General features: G+C 43.7%; 1 protein-coding gene across 1 annotated transcript in view; it reads right to left on the bottom strand.

Moving 5' to 3' along the window:
- SYCP2L (synaptonemal complex protein 2 like) overlaps positions 1 to 19,339 on the bottom strand; it is a gene marked incomplete at its 5' end in the record, with an annotated part of 37,840 nt that overhangs the window by 6,367 nt on the left and 12,134 nt on the right. The window contains 17 exons of the mRNA XM_081206070.1: positions 1,735 to 1,849; positions 2,398 to 2,447; positions 4,701 to 4,860; positions 5,475 to 5,523; positions 8,837 to 8,886; positions 9,265 to 9,316; positions 10,604 to 10,665; positions 11,101 to 11,206; positions 12,102 to 12,210; positions 12,469 to 12,544; positions 13,410 to 13,428; positions 14,192 to 14,318; positions 16,412 to 16,468; positions 16,786 to 16,938; positions 17,413 to 17,473; positions 17,572 to 17,664; positions 18,513 to 18,558. Of these exons, the coding sequence (XP_081062196.1) occupies positions 1,735 to 1,849; positions 2,398 to 2,447; positions 4,701 to 4,860; positions 5,475 to 5,523; positions 8,837 to 8,886; positions 9,265 to 9,316; positions 10,604 to 10,665; positions 11,101 to 11,206; positions 12,102 to 12,210; positions 12,469 to 12,544; positions 13,410 to 13,428; positions 14,192 to 14,318; positions 16,412 to 16,468; positions 16,786 to 16,938; positions 17,413 to 17,473; positions 17,572 to 17,664; positions 18,513 to 18,558 (1,385 nt within the window). The remainder of the gene's footprint in view (positions 1 to 1,734; positions 1,850 to 2,397; positions 2,448 to 4,700; positions 4,861 to 5,474; positions 5,524 to 8,836; positions 8,887 to 9,264; positions 9,317 to 10,603; positions 10,666 to 11,100; positions 11,207 to 12,101; positions 12,211 to 12,468; positions 12,545 to 13,409; positions 13,429 to 14,191; positions 14,319 to 16,411; positions 16,469 to 16,785; positions 16,939 to 17,412; positions 17,474 to 17,571; positions 17,665 to 18,512; positions 18,559 to 19,339) is intronic.

The following is a 19,339-nucleotide window of genomic DNA, read 5'->3' as shown; positions in this document are numbered from 1 at the left end:
GACTACAACTCTTCTCCTTGACATGCTATTTACTATCTGCAGGGATTTTTATTTTTATGTGTGGAGAAAGTATTCCACCTTTGAAGGTGACTCAGAAACTACAACTAATCCAGGATGTGGCTGCTAGACTGGTGACTGGAAGTGGCCACTGGGACCCTATAACACCGGTCTTAAAGGATCTACATTGGCTCCCAGTATGTTTCCAAGCACAATTCAGGTGCTGACCTTTAAAGCCCTAAATGGCCTTGTGAGAAGCAAAGTTACAGGGAACCAGGCAGAGGGCCTTCTCAGTAGTGGCGCCCTCCCTGTGGAATGCCCTCCCATCAGATATCAAGGAAATAAACAACTGACTTTTAGAAGACATCTGAAGGCAGCCCTGTTTAGGGAAGTTTTTCATGTTTGGTATTTTATCATGTTTTTAGAATTCTGTTGGGAGCCGCCCAGAGTGGGGCAGCCCAGTCAAATGGGTGGCATACAAATGTTGTTGTTGTTGTTGTTGTTGTTGTTGTTGTTGTTGTTGTTGTTGTTGTTGTTGTTGTTGTTGTTGTTGTTGTTGTTATTCCACTGTGGAACAGTCCAGTTAATCCAAGTGGTACAGTCCAGACATAGGCTTGCCAGCTCATCTGTTCTGAGAAACAGGCCTTAGAAACAGATTTTCGGATTGTGCTATGCAGATGAAGAAGGAGGTACAATTCTTAGCGACTGAGGGTTGCCATGGCATGGGCTTTCCCCACTGTTGAGAGACTTCCAAGTGCATTCAAGTGAATACAGGCCGCCTTCAGTCGTTACCACTCCACACTCAGCAGCATCCCTAGGGACTAGCCAGGTTGGCCCCTGCCAAGGGCCCAAGCCCAATGGGGTGGGGTGCAAGAAGAAAGGCAAAGAGAGCTGGTGGTTGCCAAAGGACAGAGTGGGTGCCAATATAGCTCATAGAATCATAGAATCATAGAATCAAAGAATCATAGAGTTGGAAGAGACCACAAGGGCCATCGAGTCCAACCCCCTGCCAAGCAGGAAACACCATCAGAGCACTCCTGACATATGGTTGTCAAGCCTCTGCTTAAAGACCTCCAGAGAAGGAGACTCCACCACACTCCTTGGCAGCAAATTCCACTGTTGAACAGCTCTTACTGTCAGGAAGTTCTTCCTAATGTTTAGGTGGAATCTTCTTTCTTGTAGTTTAGCTCCTTGCCAAGGCCGCAAGGGAGCCTAAAGGGGCTTAAAAAGCTATTTCCGCACAAGGTTTTTCTGCCTTTGCCTCGCTTTCCGGGCTCTGGGGAACTCCACAGAGATTTTGTGGGATCTCAGACAGCCCTGCGAGATCTTGTGGGAGCCTCCCAAGACCTTGCAGAGCTCATATGCGACCTCGCCAGAACCCAGTAAGCAAGATGGAGGGCTTAAATCTCAGTGTTCTGGTCTGGGGGCAAAGGCCCACTCAGCATGCTGGCATCAGTCAGGTTGGGATGGTTGCACAGGGTCAGTCCTGGAAGTTGTCCTGACTTAATGCAATTTTGCTGTAACGTGCAAACCCCCGGAACGTGACTGCTCCCCCATAAGTTGCGATGATGCTGCAGTGACTGATAAGGACTCAGCTCTCAATCAAGGCAAGAACTACTAAGAGAGGATATAGAACGAAGCTTATGCTTTCCAGAGATCCACTGGCTTATTTTTTCCTCTCAAAACAAAAGCCTGAGAATCGCAGAGATATATGGTATATTAGGGGGAACCACCTACTGTGTCTAACATGCGATATAGGGGTTGAGGAAACCATTGGTGGCTGCACTGCGGCAAAGTCATACAGCTCTGTGCTTGCCTCCATCCTTTGCTCCCCCCTCGGTGAACTCCCCACCTGGAAGAGAAGGCAAAGGCATCAAGTCTACTATGGGAGAAAGGTCTAGCAGCAGAGTATTGAATGTGCAACCCAGGCTCTTAAGAAATGAAAGTTATCTACCCATGTAGCTCATGAAACATACTCTACTGGGAAGGTCGCAGAGCTCACTAGTGGAGCAGATAGTTTTTATGCAAAAGGTTCCAGATTCACCAGGGCTGGGATTGATTCCCATTTCAAACTCTGCTTAAACAATACTGAGCGAGGCAGACCAATAGAATAAAGGCAGCTTCTGCAGTAGTAAGAAAGAATTCAAGTTAAATGTCACTGTGAGGATGCATTTTGTCACTGGGATACATGGATGAGTTATAGACTTGTGACTGAGAATCTTTGCTATCCCTTTAAGTTTGATTAAAATTCAGCCATATTATTTCTAAGAATCGGAAACGGCACATGAAGATTTTCTTATGTAAGCAGATCTAGATGATTCAGGAATGATAGGCTTACTGACACTGCAAGAGCCTGGTCTCAATAAAAAATATAAATATTAGAATTGAGCATTTCCTTACCTTCTTTCTACGGTGATCGCTGCCACTACTTGGAGAAGACAGTGGCAATACTAAGTGAGGGAGGGGCAGACAAAAGGTATTCATTAAGAACAGTGGAAATGCAAGATAGCTTTTCTAATCTGCTAAAGTTAACAAACTAGAAATAATACTTATGTATGGCTCTTGCCGATTAAGGCTTCCTATACAGTGGTACCTCAGGTTACATACACTTCAGGTTACATACGCTTCAGGTTACAGACTCCGCTAACCCAGAAAGAGTACCTTGGGCTTAAGAACTTTGCTTCAGGATGAGAACAGAAATTGTGCTCTGGCGGTGCGTCGGTAGCAGGAGGCCCCATTAGCTAAAGTGGTGCTTCAGGTTAAGAACAGTTTCAGGTTAAGAACGGACCTCCGGAACGAATTAAGTGCTTAACCCGAGGTACCACTGTATTTCAATAACTGAAGAACCTCAGCATTCTTGGGTGATTTCAGAGATCGTTAGTGCTAGATTAAAAGCGGTTGAGCTTTGTGAAAGATAAGCAAAAAAAACCCCCAAAACAAAACAAAAAAACAACCCCACATGGACAAGCAAAGGATGTTACTTCATTTTGTGGCACACAAAACATATAAACCACTCAGCTAGTTTGAAAAATACGTTGACTTCAAGGTAGTTGTATGCTTTGCTGCCTCGGCAAAAGAGAACTTAACATGCAGCAACCCAGCCTCACATCAATCCACAAGGCACATTGCGCCACCGTCATGTGACTGCAACTCCATGGCAGCAGACACATCTCTTCGCATGCACACATATAACACCGGCCGCTGAACTTTCACTAGCTATCACCACCATGCTCTATAGATGCTCTAGCTAGTGCAGTATCTTTCTTCAGAAAGGAAAAACTTGGAAGTTTGCAAATGAGACGGGTATCTACCAGCCAGGCAGGATACTAAAAAAAGAGGGCCGTAGCTCAGTGGTGAGCGCATCTGCTTTGCATGTAGAAGGTCTGAAATATACTCTGAGTCGAGAGTGGATTTCATGCTCTTTATTCAGCTCATAGTTGGTGAGGAGGAATGAAAGTTCCCCCCAAAGTATCTGCTTTATATACATTATTTACACAAGGGGCTGCACGTGATTGGCTAATTCTGGAATTCTCCTGTAGGCCAATCAGGTTGTAGATTCACTTCCATCTGGAGCTGGGTTGGGTGGCTCCTGCGGACCAATCATACTGCTGCATTGTTCCAGGACCAATCAGACTGCTGCATTCTGAATCCTATTGTTCAAGGACCAATCAGACTGCTGCCTTTTGGATCCTATTCAACTCAGTACATAACAAGGTCCCAGACTTAAAGCCCTAAAATGTAGGACATCTTGAGCTAGATTATTGAGCTGTTTCATTATTATTTGCTGATGTTTAATTTTACTATTTACTATTAGATTCCGATGGATTGTTGAATGTTGCTTTGTTTGATGTAAGTTGTTTATTTTAAAGTTATTGTGACTTTTAAAATCTTGCATCAGGTTGTTACTGTTCGATGTTTTATTATGTTTGTAAATGTGTTGGAAGCTGCCCAGAGTGGCTGGGACAACCCAGCCAGATAGGCAGGGTATAAATAAAATTATTCTTATTGTTATTAATCAATGGCCTGACTAGCTCTGTGCGTCATATAGCTCAGCCAGTATAGAGCAAGAGACTCCTGATCTCAGGGTTGAGGGTTCGAGTCCCACATTGGGCAAAAGATTCCTCCATTGCAGGGGGTTCGACTAGATGACCCTCGAGGTCCCTTCCAACTCTAACAACTCTATGGTCAACTCTCTATATAGATGCATGCTCTGTAAAGCCTAATGGAAGCAGCTTATTTAAGAAACCATGGCTTCAGAAGTTTCCTTGATTGGGCAGCCCTGTTCCATACCCCAAAATTGATTGGATAGCCCTGTTCCCCCCACCCCAAAATGCAACAGTCCTTTATAACCAAAAAAAGAGGAAATAGACCAGTCTCCCCACTCCAACCCCCTAACACTAACTGGAACGCGAACTACCAATCCACAAACTGTCGCATTTATACACACTCTCAAGTCACACTTTGCATTCTTCCTGCTTTTCTTATTTTAGCCACACCCAGACAGGGAATAATATGAAGCCTAGAGAGCCACAAGTGTCTGTCGTTACAGGCTCTGGCTATAGCCCCATCCACATTTACTTGGGTGCAAGTCCTGCTGAAGTTTTCAGGGCTCATTTCCAAACCAAAACGGAATCTGGCTACATCTCTCATTTAGTCTGCATCAGGTGGCTAATTCAAAATTGTGCTGTATACCCCATTTTCACCTTTTAACTTGCTCCTGATCCTCTTCTTTTTCCGAGTATAGTCTGCAGATTTTGACACCAGCTTTTTCTGAGAGTCAAGGACCCAGCTTTTCTCACTCCCACTGTTGCTTGGAGTTTCTTGGTTGCTCTCTGAAGGGAGATTATTCCTGTAGCTGGCAGACTTGTAAAAAAAGAGGTGAGGATAGAAGTTAGTTCAGTCTACCAATCTTTTGCAATAAAGAATGGGGATGTCACATCAAAACATTTTAAATGCATAAATCATCTCAAAATCAACATTAAACACAGAACTAGCTTTAAAAAAAAAGTTATGCCAGCGACTCTAGTTTCAGACACAGTGTTTCACAATACAGGGTGGAGGGGGGGGACCTTTCCAAGCAGAGGGACTTCTCGGTGGTGGCGCCCGCCCTGTGGAACACCCTCCCACCAGATGTCAAGGAAATAAACAACTATCTAACTTTTAGAAGACATCTGAAGGCAGCCCTGTTTAGGGACATTTTTAATGTTTGAAGTTTTATTCTGTTTTTTAATATATTGTTGGGAGCCACCCAGAGTGGCTGGGAAGGCCCAGCCAGATGATGATGATGATGATGATGATGATGATGATGATGATGATGATAAATGATTCCAATTCAGAAGCCAAGCAAGTGCTCAAAAAGCCCCACGGCTGATCACACATTTAAAGAACTACTATTTCTTTCTGGATGCCTGACAACTATGCCCCATCCATTTCTGATATCCCTATTCCCATGAAGACTTAAGAATGGGCCATGTTACCAGTCTTCTCTTAGACTTGCTCCATTCAAGGTCTCCTTTGCTGGAACTCCTGTGCACAACACAAAAATCAGGATGTTAAAGAGATGGCAGAAGACGCTTCCAAAGGATTTAGGATGACTCTGCAGAGTCCCGAGTTACACATACTTAGATATTGAAGGCTACAGTTTTAGAAGTCTCCCAAGCTCAGCTCATGCCCACACTTCCCTGCTAATTACAGCAACTTTACCTTCAGGCGTTAAAATATCCTGGTTGAGAGCCAGAAAGGGCGAAGGGGTGGACAACGCCACAGACTTGGACCTGATCCTACGCTCCCAAGCAATTTTCCCCCCTGCCCCCTGTATGCTCACAAGACACCTTTGATTGCGGCAGTGCCAAGCAAAAATAAAGAGAAAACCAAGCAGGCAGTCCAGTGCTGAGTGGGTGGAGAGGTCTGTCCTCTCCCATCATCAAAACAAGCATCCCCACCTCAGCTGATCGGTCACTGGTAAGTGGAAGAGGTGAGCTGAGGAGGTATGCATGTGAATGTGTGAGGTTGCAACACCCACTTTGGGCTGCCAGTGATGGCTAAGGGGAAAAGTGGCCCTCGGGTTAGAGCAGTGCTTCCCAAACTTGGGTCTCCAGCTGGTTTTGGACTACAACTCCCATCAACCCTAGTTAAGAAGACCAATGGTCAGGGATGATGGAGGCTGTAGTCCGAAAGCAGCTGGAGACCCAAGTTTGAGAAACACTAGGTTAGAGCATCAGACTGGGGGAGACTTCCGGGTTAGCGCGATCAGCTAATGGCGGATTCCCTCCGAGCTCTGGAGGGAATCGGCTCTGTGGAAGAGGGGTCCTGCCGCGGCAGCGACGTGGGGACCCTCAGAAACCACAGGCGCTGAAGCCTGTGGACTTGGTGACTCGGCGGGCACCATTTGCGCCCCCTCCGACCCGCGAAGAAGCCTTTTTAAAGGCTTCGGAGCGGGGGACGGAGAGCGGCGTGGTGCTGTGAGTAGACCGCTTCTTCCACGTAGTGAAGCCGCAAGCCATGGCTGGAGAGCGCTGACTTCTTTCCTTGATTATTCGGACTACAAAAGTAACAACCCGTGAGTAATACGGAAATCGGAGTTAAAAATTTCTTTTAATTGAATTCGGTACGACCGGGGGAGGTGTCAAAAGGAAGTCCGCCTCCCCCCCCTTGCAGGCAATTTAAAGCAAGAATTGGATAACTAAGGTCGAGAGACTGTCTTTCTTCGAGACAAAAAAATTTAATTTCACGACTTGGCTATATAAGTTTTTTGCTGGAGGATTAGAATCAATTGTCAGAGCCGAAGTGTAACACCCCGGATCCGGGAGCAATCCGCGAGAGAGCCTGTGAAGGATATATATAGAGTTTGACAGCTGTCAAATGAGCTGTCAGAGTCAGGAAATTTTGCTTTTTGCTACTTTTACCGGTTATTTTTGTTACATTGGATTTTAAGCTTTTGAAAATAAAGAAGAAATAAGAACAAAATAACCTGATTGTTGGAGAAAGAACACTAGTAACCAGAATCCCTCTAGAGGGGGTTCTGAGATATTACAATGGCTGCAGATGGAAAATTACAGGCAGAGTTGGATAGAGTGTTTCATTTCCTGGGAAAGCTGCAAGAGCAGAGTGAAGTTATGGCTACAAATCTTACAACCTTGAACTTTAAAGTAAACAAATTTGCTGATGCTGTTAAGGACTTGACTCAAGAAAAGTCTGCAGCTGGAAAAGAAGAAACACGTGTTGTTTCAGAGGACTGGGAAGGAGGAGCTGAAATGCTGCGGGTGAAAAAGGACAACCAGAGGCCTGTTAAGATGGAATATAAGGAAAGCAAGGTTTGGATGATGAAACTTTGGTCTGAAATGGAGAATGAAGATTAGGGACTTTTCCCTATGGGGAGTTCGGAAGACCTATGGATTACAAATTTGACAAAGGTGAAAACTGGAGTGTTTGGGACATTTGGAACATTTGTATTTAAAAAGAGTAAGAAGCAGGATCTGGACTCCTTCTTTGAATATGGAGGTCTGGTTGGAAAAAATATAGATCCTACTGGGTCAAAGGTGCTCCGAGACTTGATGTTCAACGTAAAGGACTGTCAACAAAACCGTCCGAGAGGGACAGAGAGACTTAAGGGCCTCGGACGTGAGAGATCCAGGCTTAGAACTGATAGACTGAAGGATAATTTCTGGGGATCGAAACCGGGGAAGGGGGGGGGAAGCTTTGGAATCCAAAGGGGTATAATTATATGTTTATATTTGTTAGGTTGTTTTGTAATTATTATAAAAATTGGGAAACTCGTGAAAGGGAACTTGGGTCGACCTTAGAAAAAGGGGTAAAGGCTAAGTATTAAAATGAGGTTTAGAAGTATAAAATTTGTTAATTAAGATGAATTAAGTAAAATGTTAATAAGGGATAATTTGGGGATAAGAACTTGCTGAGTTAATTATTGGAATTGGGATGCAAGAAGGGGAGGTGGGGGAAGTCTGGGAAAGTGGTTAAGAAATTAAGGTTTTAAAATTATACCTGTTATTTGTGTGTAGTGTCGTTTGTAGTTGTTTATGTGTTTTGTGTTTGTCTAAAAAAAAAAAAGTGAAAACCCTAATAAAAATTTTATAAAAAAAAATAAAATAGAGCATCAGACTGGGATTCCAAGATACACATCCTTGGTTAGCCGTGAAGATCACTGGAAGACCTTGGGCCAGTCACTTGCTCTGTAAAATCTAATCTTTTTTTATATGAGCTGGAAGCCACCCAGAGTGGCTGAGGAAACCCAGCCAGATGGGTAGGGTATATAATATAATATAATATAATATAATATAATATAATATAATATAATATAATATAATATAATATAATATAATAATATGACACCCCTATTTTCATCGGATATGTTGTTGTTGTTGTTGTTGTTGTTGTTGTTGTTGTTGTTGTTGTTGTTGTTACTATTACCTCCCAGGGTTGACCCAAACAAGCAGAATTCATTAAGCAGCAGCAGTGGTGGGTTGTAAGGGGCGGAGCCACACTCTTGGCCAGCAGGCCATAAAGTCACAGCACAAGCAAAATTTAATTCAGTCATGACAACACAGAGTTGGCTCTCACCCCAGAACCCTTTTCCATAATTTCAATGACCAAGAGCTCCTCAAGTAAGCAAAGGCTTACTTCTCACTGGAAGATTCCAGACCGCTCAAACTGGATCACAACTAAAATACTCTCAAGTCTTTCATTCCCCACTCAATTCCATTTCTCAGGCAGCATCTCTCTGATTTTGCTTCTCATTTCCAGCATCTCATCTGGATATACTTTTATAATTAAATCTGTACAACAGCCCCAAGAGAATTTCAGTGCAAGATTCCAACTATACCTGGGTAAAGCAGCCTTCTGGACAAATACTTTTTGCTTCATTTCAGAGACCTGAAAACAAAGTGAACTGAAAATACATTCAAGGTTTTTTTGGGGTTTGGTTTTTTTAAAATGAAAAACACTCCCAACCCCAGCACAATAATTCTACTAGGTCCTGTAGTGATCTCACCAAATTTCCTCCAAGGCTGCGTTTGAAGTCTCAGCTATGAATTCATTTCTAATTTACTACTGCCAGCAAGTGTACCTAGGGCACAAAATCTTTCTCTTTAAAAAAACACACACCAAATTCAGGATGTCTGTGAAACACCACTAACTACTAGGTGTGTGGGGAAGGTGGAAGAGAAGGGCACAATTTATATTAACTATTCACGATATAATTTGTTCACCAAAAACTCTATTCAAAATATTTCTCCAACTTAAGTGTCTCACCATCTCATGTGTGGCAGGATCAGACGTGTATTCAAATTCGTACGCATCCTTCCTGCAAAGTGAACATTTCCAGATAAACAGAACTTTTTACTCCTGTGAAAATAACCTAAAAGCGGGATGCATTTTCAAAGTCGCTATGAAAATTCAAAGATGGGCAGCTCAACGGAGCTGCAGCCATAGCTTTCCAAATCAATGGCTGAACTCAGGTACCCGCTACACCACCTCCAGCATGATGGCCTCTTAGGACAACAAGAAGCTGCATATTGGGCAGACTATTAGTCCAGGCTTGCTTTGATTGACCAGAAGTGGTTCTCCAGGATTTCCGGTGGAAGATTTCCAAAACATCTGCTGTCTAGTTCGTTTTAACTGGAAGCGTCAAAGATTCAACCCGGAATTGTCTGCTTGCAGGCATGGGCTCTCCCAGTTCCTGCCCTTATGCTTCTCAATAGACTGACATTTATTGTGTTACATTTTTACACGGTCAACACCAGATTTAGGGTGGTGTGGGCGGACTGCCCACATAGGACGCCAAGCTGAGAGGGCACAACATTGAGACAATCCATAACTGAGAAGATCCATTTGTTTGTGCCAGATTTTGGCCTCCCTTAGGGCACCATATTAGCAAAGATTACCAAAGTCCACCCCAGTCACATAGGGATTTATACCAATTTAGTGCTTCTTGGTATCATTCATACCAGGCCATGGCAGATTCCTGTGGGTTTCTCTGATGTGCAAAATACTTCTTCTCATTTCACAGAGAACAAATATGGATAGTTTGTCACCATGCGAAATGAACATGAAAAATCACCTCATGAAACGTATTAAAAAAGGTAAGGTAACCTCTGATCCTTAGGAGCTACTTTAAAAATATTATACTTCTGCCATGAACAGAGTATTGTGGATGTTTGAAACAGAATTACTTGCCCTTAATCAATGGATAAGATGTTAACTTAAATTTTTTGCCCCAACTGTTTAAAACAGGGGTCGGCAAAGTTTTTGTGGCTTGGGCCGGTTCATGGTCCCACAGACGCCACGGTGGGCCGGACTGTGCGCGCGCACACACGTAAACGCTATTTCCCTCGCTCCTTCTGGCACGGAGGCGGTGTGTGCAGCTTCCCATTGGCTGCAGGAGCTTCCTGCGGCCAATGGGAAGCCGGCCAGCATCGTGGAAGGCGGTCCCTACTCTGCTCTGCGCTGGTTTAGCACAGTGCATGGGAGCCGACCGAGCGGGTGGCAGGGGTCCATGGGCTGATTAAATGACCCCCATGGGTTGCTTGTGGTCCACAGGCCTTAGGCTGTCAACCCCTGGTTTAAAACATACCAAACAAAACTTCCTTACTTTGCCTCTGTGATCTGTCTGGCTGAACTTCTGACTGCATTTGTCTTCTCCAGCAGAGCATCCTGGAAAGGAAACATGGAGAGCCAGATAATCACAAATTCAAGAATGGGAACCTAGTCTGCTTTGTTTTAATTAAAAGTGGGTACAATGAAACAACAGCAATTACCTCACACCGGTAAAGGTAAGTCTCTTGAGTTACTTTTTAGAAAAAAGAATACTACCGAGCAAAAGTAGGGCCAATTATCAAAGGGAATAACAGTGTTTTAACTGTCAGAAATCAATTATATACAATTTCTTCCATTCCAGCCCACTGCACGTTTACTGTATGACTGGCAGTGCTAAGTCCCCCCCCCCCCGGCAAACCTGTCAAAATGTGAGGTGCAAGTCCCTTAAATAAGAAAAAAAATCAATAAGCTAATCAAGTGAAACAGAATACAAGCAAAGAATTAAAACCTTTGGAACCTGCTAAGAAAACCAAGTTTAAAAATGCAAGTTACCTTCACTAAATCCGTACTGTTGCAACCGGGTGACAGCGTTAAATCCACGTCTACGGGAAATGCTTGTATACCTTGCAGAAGGGATTTGCCTTCAATGCTTGGCTCACTAAAAGCAGCAGAAAGAATGACAGGCAAGAATTATATGCCAGAGCTGTCATCACAAGGCCAACAGAACCAAATAGCATCTGTGGAAAGATCGCTTAAATGTCAGTCCTAACACAAGTTTGCTGGGAAGGAAGTCTAGCCAGTTTCAGTGTGATTTTTCTCTGAAGTAAAGATACCGTATTTTTCGCTCTATAAGATGCACCAGACCATAAGACGGACCTAGTTTTTGGAGAAGGAAAACAAGAAAAAAAAATATTCTGAATCCCAGAAGCCAGAACAGCAAGAGGGATTGCTGCGCAGCGAAAGCAGCGATCCCTCTTGCTGTTCTGGCTTCTGGGATAGCTGCGCAGCCTGCATTCGCTCCATAAGACGCACACACATTTCCCCTTACTTTTTAGGAGGGAAAAAGTGAGTCTTATAGAGCAAAAAATACGGTACTTATGTCCAATGTTATTGACTTCCAAATAGGGCAACACACAAACGTACATTCTTTTTTATTACCAGTGGCGTAGCGTGGGGGTGCAGGGGGGGGGCCCGGCCGCACCGGGCGCAACATCTGGGAGTTAGGATTAGGGGGCGCAAATCCATGGGTTAGGGGGTGCAAATCCACGGGTTAGGGGGCACAAATTACTTGCCTTGCCCCGGGTGCTGACAACCCACGCTACGCCACTGTTTATTACAATCCCCGTGAAGTAGGTTAGCTGAGTGACCATGCTAAGATGCCTCGTAATTTTTCCTGTACAAGACACAAGTTCAAACCCAGGTCTAAAAATTTGCCCCCCACCCCCTGTGACACTTTCTGTATAAACTGATGAAGCTGCAAAGCAGTCAGATGGACTGTCAGACATTCCACAAGAAAACGGTCTTTTAATAGAGATCTCTACGGCTGCACTTACACAGCCCTATCCTTTCGACTCAGCGGAGAGGCTTTCGATGCACTTGTGTTCAATGGCGGAGGAGTTTTCAAAGCATTTGTTCCAGGAACTGCACCTACATCACCAGAAGCTTTCAGTTGAAAAAGGGAGAGAAAACTAAATCAGCAGAGTTTATAAACTCTGAAACCCAACCCTAAATTCATTTACTTTCTGAAGCAAGTCCTACTGGTTTAAATAATAACCTTCTTGTTAAGTAATCATACACAGGCTGCAATCTTAACCTCATTTATCTGGGAGCAAGCCCCACTGAATTAAGCGGGACTTACTTCTGAGTAGACATGGTTAGGATTGCAGCCTTGGAACAGGAAACAGCAAGAACCATTCTGACCTTGACTGTCATTTTGTTTTCCTGTCAGCTGACTCTCTCTAGTTGCAGGGGCATCTGCAGGAGCAATGGTTTTCTGCTAGAAAGAAAAAGGTAGTGGATGAGCATCAACAGAGGACATTTATAAATGTCTGTTTGGGAGATGTAAGAAAATAGATATTTACACCAGTTAGAAATGTATTTTTCCAGGCTAGAGATGGAAACAGGCTTTTAAGCAGACTTGCCTTTGGGCAAAATCAGGGAAGTCCTACATAACAAGGTTTTCTTCTTCTTTCAGGTGATGAATAACTAATACAAGCATTTAAACGTTGACTAATTATTATTAACTATTACAGTGGACGCTCGGGTTGTGAATGTGATCCGTGTGGGATGCATGTTCGCAACCCGCAGCGTTCACAACCCGCAGCAACGCGTCTGTGCACGTGCGGGTTGCGATTCGGCGCTTCTGCGCATGCGCAACTGCCGAAACCTAGAAGTGTTCTGGCGGTCCATAACACAAAAAAACACAACCTGAAGCATCTGTAACCCGAGGTATGACTGTACTACTACTACTACTATTTGTACCTCGCCCATCTGACTGGGTTCCCCCGGCTACTCTGGGCGGCTTCCAACAGATTTAAAAACATAATCGAACATTAAAAACTTCCCGACACAGGACTGCTTTCAGATCTCTTAGGAAAACTAATATGTCTGACAGGAGATATCTGACAGGAGAGCGTTCCCCAGAGTGGGAGCCACTACCAAGAAGGCCCTCTGCCTGGTTCCCTATAACTGCACTTCTCACAGTGAAGGAACTATCAGAAGGCCCTCAGAACTGGACGATGGGGGTAGAGACATTCCTTCATATATACAGGGCCAAACAATGATGTGCGGTAGCATTTGTATGGACTTACTGGGAAAGCTAACCAGGATAAACAAATATTATACTACTAGCAGGTTCATACCTGGCTTTGCTCAAGAATTCTAAGAAACGGGGGGAAAATCAGTACCGTTTTGAAAGGTTCGGGCCGTAGACTTGTTTCAAAATGGCTCCCACTGTATCCAAACATAGTTGAAAACCTGTTCCTTGATCTCAGGAACCATCATGCAAAATTGAGGCATACAAATGCATATCAAACAAACAACTTTCTGAAATATACAGTGAATTAATTATCAAGATCCTCCTCCCTCCCCCATCTGTCCCAACAAATCCTGTTGGGGTTTGTTTTTTTTGCCACCCTCTTTGCAGCAATGTACTTTTTTGGGAACTTTTAAAGTAACTTTTCAGACAGTAACACTCCAACCCCATTTAGGTGCCCTTGCTTCAGCTACTGCAGTGCTTCTTCTGACACACAGCAACTTTTTCCAACACCTTCTTTATTTTCTCAGTTCCCACCTTTTCACCTCTCTCATTCATACATGGCTACTGAGTTGACAATTTTACAGCAGCTGTCAGTTGAGGACATTATGAGGGTTGGGGATACTGGATTTTGATGGGTACTTCATAGAACGGAATAAGATAATTGTAGAGTTGGAAGAGACCATGGGGGTCATCTAAGTCCAACCCTCTGCAATGCAGGAATCTTTCTGCCCAACAAGGAGCTCAAACCCACAACCCTGAGATTAAGAATCTCATGCTCTGCCGACTGAGCTATGATGTCACATGGCTCTATGTAATTTTGTATTCACTTGTATTCAGCAGCAAAGGAAAGAACAGTAAGCTGGGCAACCCAGCAACTGCGACAACCCCATCTGGCAAATGTTGTCCCCAAATATGCTCACGGATGTAGCTGTAACCGACAGTAATGTTGAAACATTCAGTAAGGAATCTGAACCCACAAGATCTTTTCCACTCTCCACATGTCTGCTTACCACTGTAAAAAAATGATAATAATTAAAAAATCAGCAGTCTAGACGAATTTTCTAGGCCAAACATGGGCATGCTGTTGCCTAAGGGTGCAAATGCATTTTATTCCACACACCCCAATACCTCCAGAAGCTGCCCCATTTTACCATCCTTCCAGAGTTCCCATTTTAAAATTCCTCTTTCTTTCCCCCAGCTTTTAAAAGCATTTCCCTCTTTCTATGCAGTTTCAGAACTATCAGAAGTAGCCACATTTAATTTGAAAGAATATAAACATTTTCATAATTGTATGGTTTGGTTGGGAAAAAGCCTCAACCCCAGCTGCCTACCATTTATATGAAGTGTAATGCATATATGTGTGTGTATTCTACATTCTATGTCACACTATAGTCTCAAACAGTGCCCCCCCACCCGAAAAAAGGTGCCAGAACGCACTTTCCCCAGCAGACCCACCCCAGAGCTCAAAGAGGATAATCTTCTGGCTCTGGGTGTCTCCTCGCCAGCCAGAGGCTTGTTGAGGCTGCTCAGCTGAGGGGAGGGGAGGCTTCCATTCTGGATAGAAAAAAGCCCTGGTCACAAATGATTAATTTCACTTGCTTTCCAGTACTGCAGTTGTATTAGTTACTTGTAGTAAAGAAGAAAAATACTTGACATGAACCCCACCAAACTCAGAATAGGCTTGAACGAGGCTCTAAAGAGGCAGCTATGGTGAAAATCAGGCATAGGCAAACTCTGGCCCTCCAGATGTTTGGGACTACAATTCCCATCATCCCTGACCATGAGTCCTGTTATAGCTAGGGGTGATGGGAATTGTAGTCCCAAACATCTGGGGGGCCGGAGTTTGCCTATGCCTGATGAAAACTAAAAGAAGGAGGCATTTGTTCCAGATCAAGACTTTTTTCTTCATGATTAGCTCTGGTGCCACCCATACAGCCCCTGATGTAAACATACTCAGGATGTAAACAGAAGAGACATGAAGTCTCCAACCACACACATAGACCCCTCACTTCTGGCCCCTCTTTGCCATGGTCCATCTTGACTTGTCAATGACTTCTTTATTGAGAAAACCGGCTCAGTCGGGCATGTTCAGTTGGGATGCTTCGGATGCACAAACTATTTCTCTCATCAGAAACATTTGCACAAGCCATGTGTTTAAAAAAACACCCTTGACCCCAATACCCTGGAAGAGAGATGGCTCTTACTGCAAATGAAGCGTGGCGCCAAGACCAAGGGAAAGCCCAACCCAAATCTCAATTTACCCTTTGTTTAATTCTCCCTGTGAAGATAGGGAGGCATAACTCTAAAAAGGAATGCTTCTGGAATGCCAGCTGTGGAAAGGCGAAGGGGAAGCAATCTCAGTGAACTCCGGTCATGGATAAAAACAAGGGCTGTATTCTGTATGTGTTTATATCAATAAGTGTGTGTGTGTGTGTGTGTGTGTGTGTGTGTGTGTGTGTGTAATATTAAAAAGAATAATGATGCTTCCACACTCAAGTCTCCTGAAGCAATAGCCAAGAGAGTGCAAGGAAGAAGCACACGACAGTTGTGAAATTAAACCAACACAAAAGGGGGAAAGGCCTAGAAAGAGTCCCTTTTTTTTGGCTAAAATTGCTGCTGTTGTACAGATGGGGATCTTTATATACAGGATATGGCAAAAGGTAAGATTGAGGACATGTACATACATGGCTGAGACCAGTTAAGACTCTATCAGTAAATTTACAGGCTGCCCTCCAGTACAAAACTCCTCAGAGTGATGAGCAACAACAAAAAAAAGCATTCAGTATAAATCACAGAAGCAACAGCCACAGTTAAAATCAGTAAATCTGTAAGACACACGTAATTGACTGGCTATTATAAAGCATGCTGATTGCCTGAGCAAATAAAGACGACTTTGCACAGCACCAAAAAAGTAATCACAGTTGGCACCAGGCAATCCTCACTGTGATGCACCTGGAATTACAACCACAAGATGCCACAAGGAAGAGCACCCTCTCCTTGGGTACCAGACATCTAGCATCAAATGACCGGAGGACCCAGGAAGGCTACAATTAAGCATCACATCTGACTTGGATACTAATACTGGCGCATTCAAAAGACACTCACCTATTGTACTTTGCTGTGGCTGATCTCCACTGCAGTTATCGTCATCTTGGTCAAGCACTATCTGTCCAATTAAGTTATTGGAAAAGCAGAGTTTAATCCAGGAAAAGCACTCGCTCATGGATAAAAGTTGTAGGAAATGAAAAAATGCTTGCCAAGTTCAGAATCTGCAGCTTTCCAATCTTGAATTTTGTTGTTATTATTAAGCAACCAGCCAATGCTTTATAACATAAGGCAAATGGAGCAGGTATTAGTTGTGCTTATTTAACAAATGACCTGAGCACTTGGCTATTATATTAACGTCCATAAAGAGAACCAACATGACACACAAAATTCAAGACCACAGAAGGGTCAAATGAAGGGAGGGGGAGAAATACTTGCCATCACTTTATCCTTTCCCATTACATTGAAGAGCTGTGTCAACACATCAAACTGGCTATCAAAGTGAATTTGTATCTTTTTTACTTCTTTTTTGTTGATGGCCGTGGGATCCTTCAAGACCATTTTAAGAATCTTTTCTCCCCTTTCCTCTTAAGAAAAAAAGAAAAATGCATGTTTTCTAGAAGATGCCAACACTTTGTTCAAGCAGCATAAATAAGGCACCACAAAGGCAGACCACAAAAACAATTGCAGCTGCAATAATGGTTTAACCTTTCTCCAAACCCAAGAAAACCTCATGGTGCTTTCGTATCTGCTATCTTCTCCCTACATGTCAAAAGTTACCATTATTTGCCTGTGGCAATATGGCCGCTCCTGTCATCTACACAGAGTGGGATAACTAGGGGGAGCAGAGCAAGAAAATTCCAGGAAAAGGCTCTCTTGAATCTGAAGCCACTCATGTCTCCCCACAAAACACCTTAAGAATCTAAAACACTCTTCCTGCTTCACATCTGGATTCATACAGCGAGTGTCTATTTCCTGTCAACAGCAACTAAGATTTCTCTCCATTCACACAAGCTCAGTTTACACATATATGTTTCCTTTGAGCATATGAGGAGTCTCACCTGTCAGACGATAGCTACTAACTGCTTCCTTTGCCAACCTCACCGACTCCCAAAGACCACCCTGAAAGGATATTTGAAGTAAAATTGTGTCCGTTATTTTAGTACAGCTAAGAGCAGCCAAGGGCAAAGGGGCTCATTATCTTTTTCTTTTCTTTTTACCTCAAGGCTGTCCACGTAGAAAGTAATGCTCTCACTTCCAAAATTGAAGTCAATCCAAAACTCCTTTAGCTTGTCATCAGCTGGTTTCTGTAACTTGGAAAGAAAAAGGAAACTTTTCTGCTTGTTTTCAGAAAGGAAGGAAAAACTTAATAACCTGTGGACTTTAGTACATGAAAGCTTAAGCCACATTTGTTCATCTTCAAGGTGTCGTCGTAAGACACTGATGTTTTTGCTGCAACTAACATGGATAGCCCTCTACAAATTGTAAATATCTTGCTTAATGGTTTAGGGAACACAAGAAACAAGCCACATACGTTACAAAGCCATGACTGTCCCCCTCTCCCTTGCACGAGTACTGCTTTGACCACCATGGGGGTCCCAAAACCAATTGTCAGTGGTAGTGCTTAAGCCGTCCTTTCTCCATCTCTCCCAAAACATCTCCCCCAAAGGTGGCTTGCAAGAGAAACAAGGCCACTTAGCCTTTGCTGCACATGGACAGCTGCAGTGTAAAATGCAGGTTTTCCCAAGTTAGCCAGCTTTAATATAGTTAAAGAATTGGCTGCCTAGAATAAAAAAGGCACTGACAATTCAACAAGTACAGTAGTTTTTTTCTGATTTCAGGCAGGATCAAGGACTCTGTTCTTGTGGTCTTTTGTGAGATAGAAGGGAGAGCCTCCTGTACATTTTAGGTCCCTGGAAAGATGAGAAGTCTAAAAACACTCGGGGAGCCTCTAAAAGGACAGGAAGCTTCTAGTTTCAGAAGTCTGCCCTCCCACTTGTAGACAGCAACCAAGACAATGATGGAGGTGGCATGCTGCTCCCCACCACCTCCCTCTCATGTATTTACACTGCTCAGATGCAGAATACCTGAAGAAGGCCATAGGAGCCCTATTAAGCATTATCGAGCTTAATGCAATATCACAGCGATTTTTAAGCATTACCATGTTCGTATCAGCAACAGCAGCTTTGCATGGAACTGAATAAACCCTGAAAAAGAACAAATTCGCCACTAGGATATCGGTCTCAAATACAATCTGCTCCGACCCCTGCTTCCCCCATCTCATAGCTATGGAAATAGCTCGTCTCCCTCCAAACTTTCTCTTTCTCTACTTTCTCCCCTCTCCCTCCCCACCTTGCCCCCACCCCACATTATCTACAACAAAAAATGTCTCAAAATGACTGTCACTGATTTGTATGAAGGATGACACCGAATGTACTTTTGTTACCTATGAAAAATCTTTCAATAATAATAATAATCAATGCCTTTCGCAACGTTTTTATTTAAAGCAGACAATGCTACGTACAGCCCAAGCAGGTAGAAAATGCCCCACAAGCAGTGTTGGCAAGCCTGAGCATGGAAATGGATGAGTACAAACATGTCCGAGATGTGTAACTGTATGCATGCCAGGGGCTAGTCAGTTTGGTGTCCTACAAAAATGTTACTGGACTAAGATTGCTGCCACCCCTGACCACAGGGCATGCTGGCTGGGGCTGATGGGACCTGAAATCTAACAATATACAGTGGTACCTCTGGTTAAGAACTTAATTCGTTCCGGCGGTCTGTTCTTAATCTGAAACTGTTCTTAACCTGAGGTACCACTTTAGTTAATGGGGCCTCCCGCTGCCGCCGCGCCATTTCTGTTCTCATCCTGAGGTAAAGTTCTTAACCCGAGGTACTACTTCCGGGTTAGCAGAGTCTGTAACCTGAAGCATTTGTAACCCGAAGCATTTGTAGCCCGAGGTACCACTGTATGGAGGGTGACCCGTT

The sequence above is a fragment of the Podarcis bocagei genome, assembly GCF_964188305.1.
Source record: "Podarcis bocagei genome assembly, chromosome: 8".
NCBI lineage: Eukaryota > Metazoa > Chordata > Lepidosauria > Squamata > Lacertidae > Podarcis > Podarcis bocagei.
Note: the sequence above shows the minus strand (reverse complement) of the source record. Positions and strands in the feature narration are given on the sequence as shown.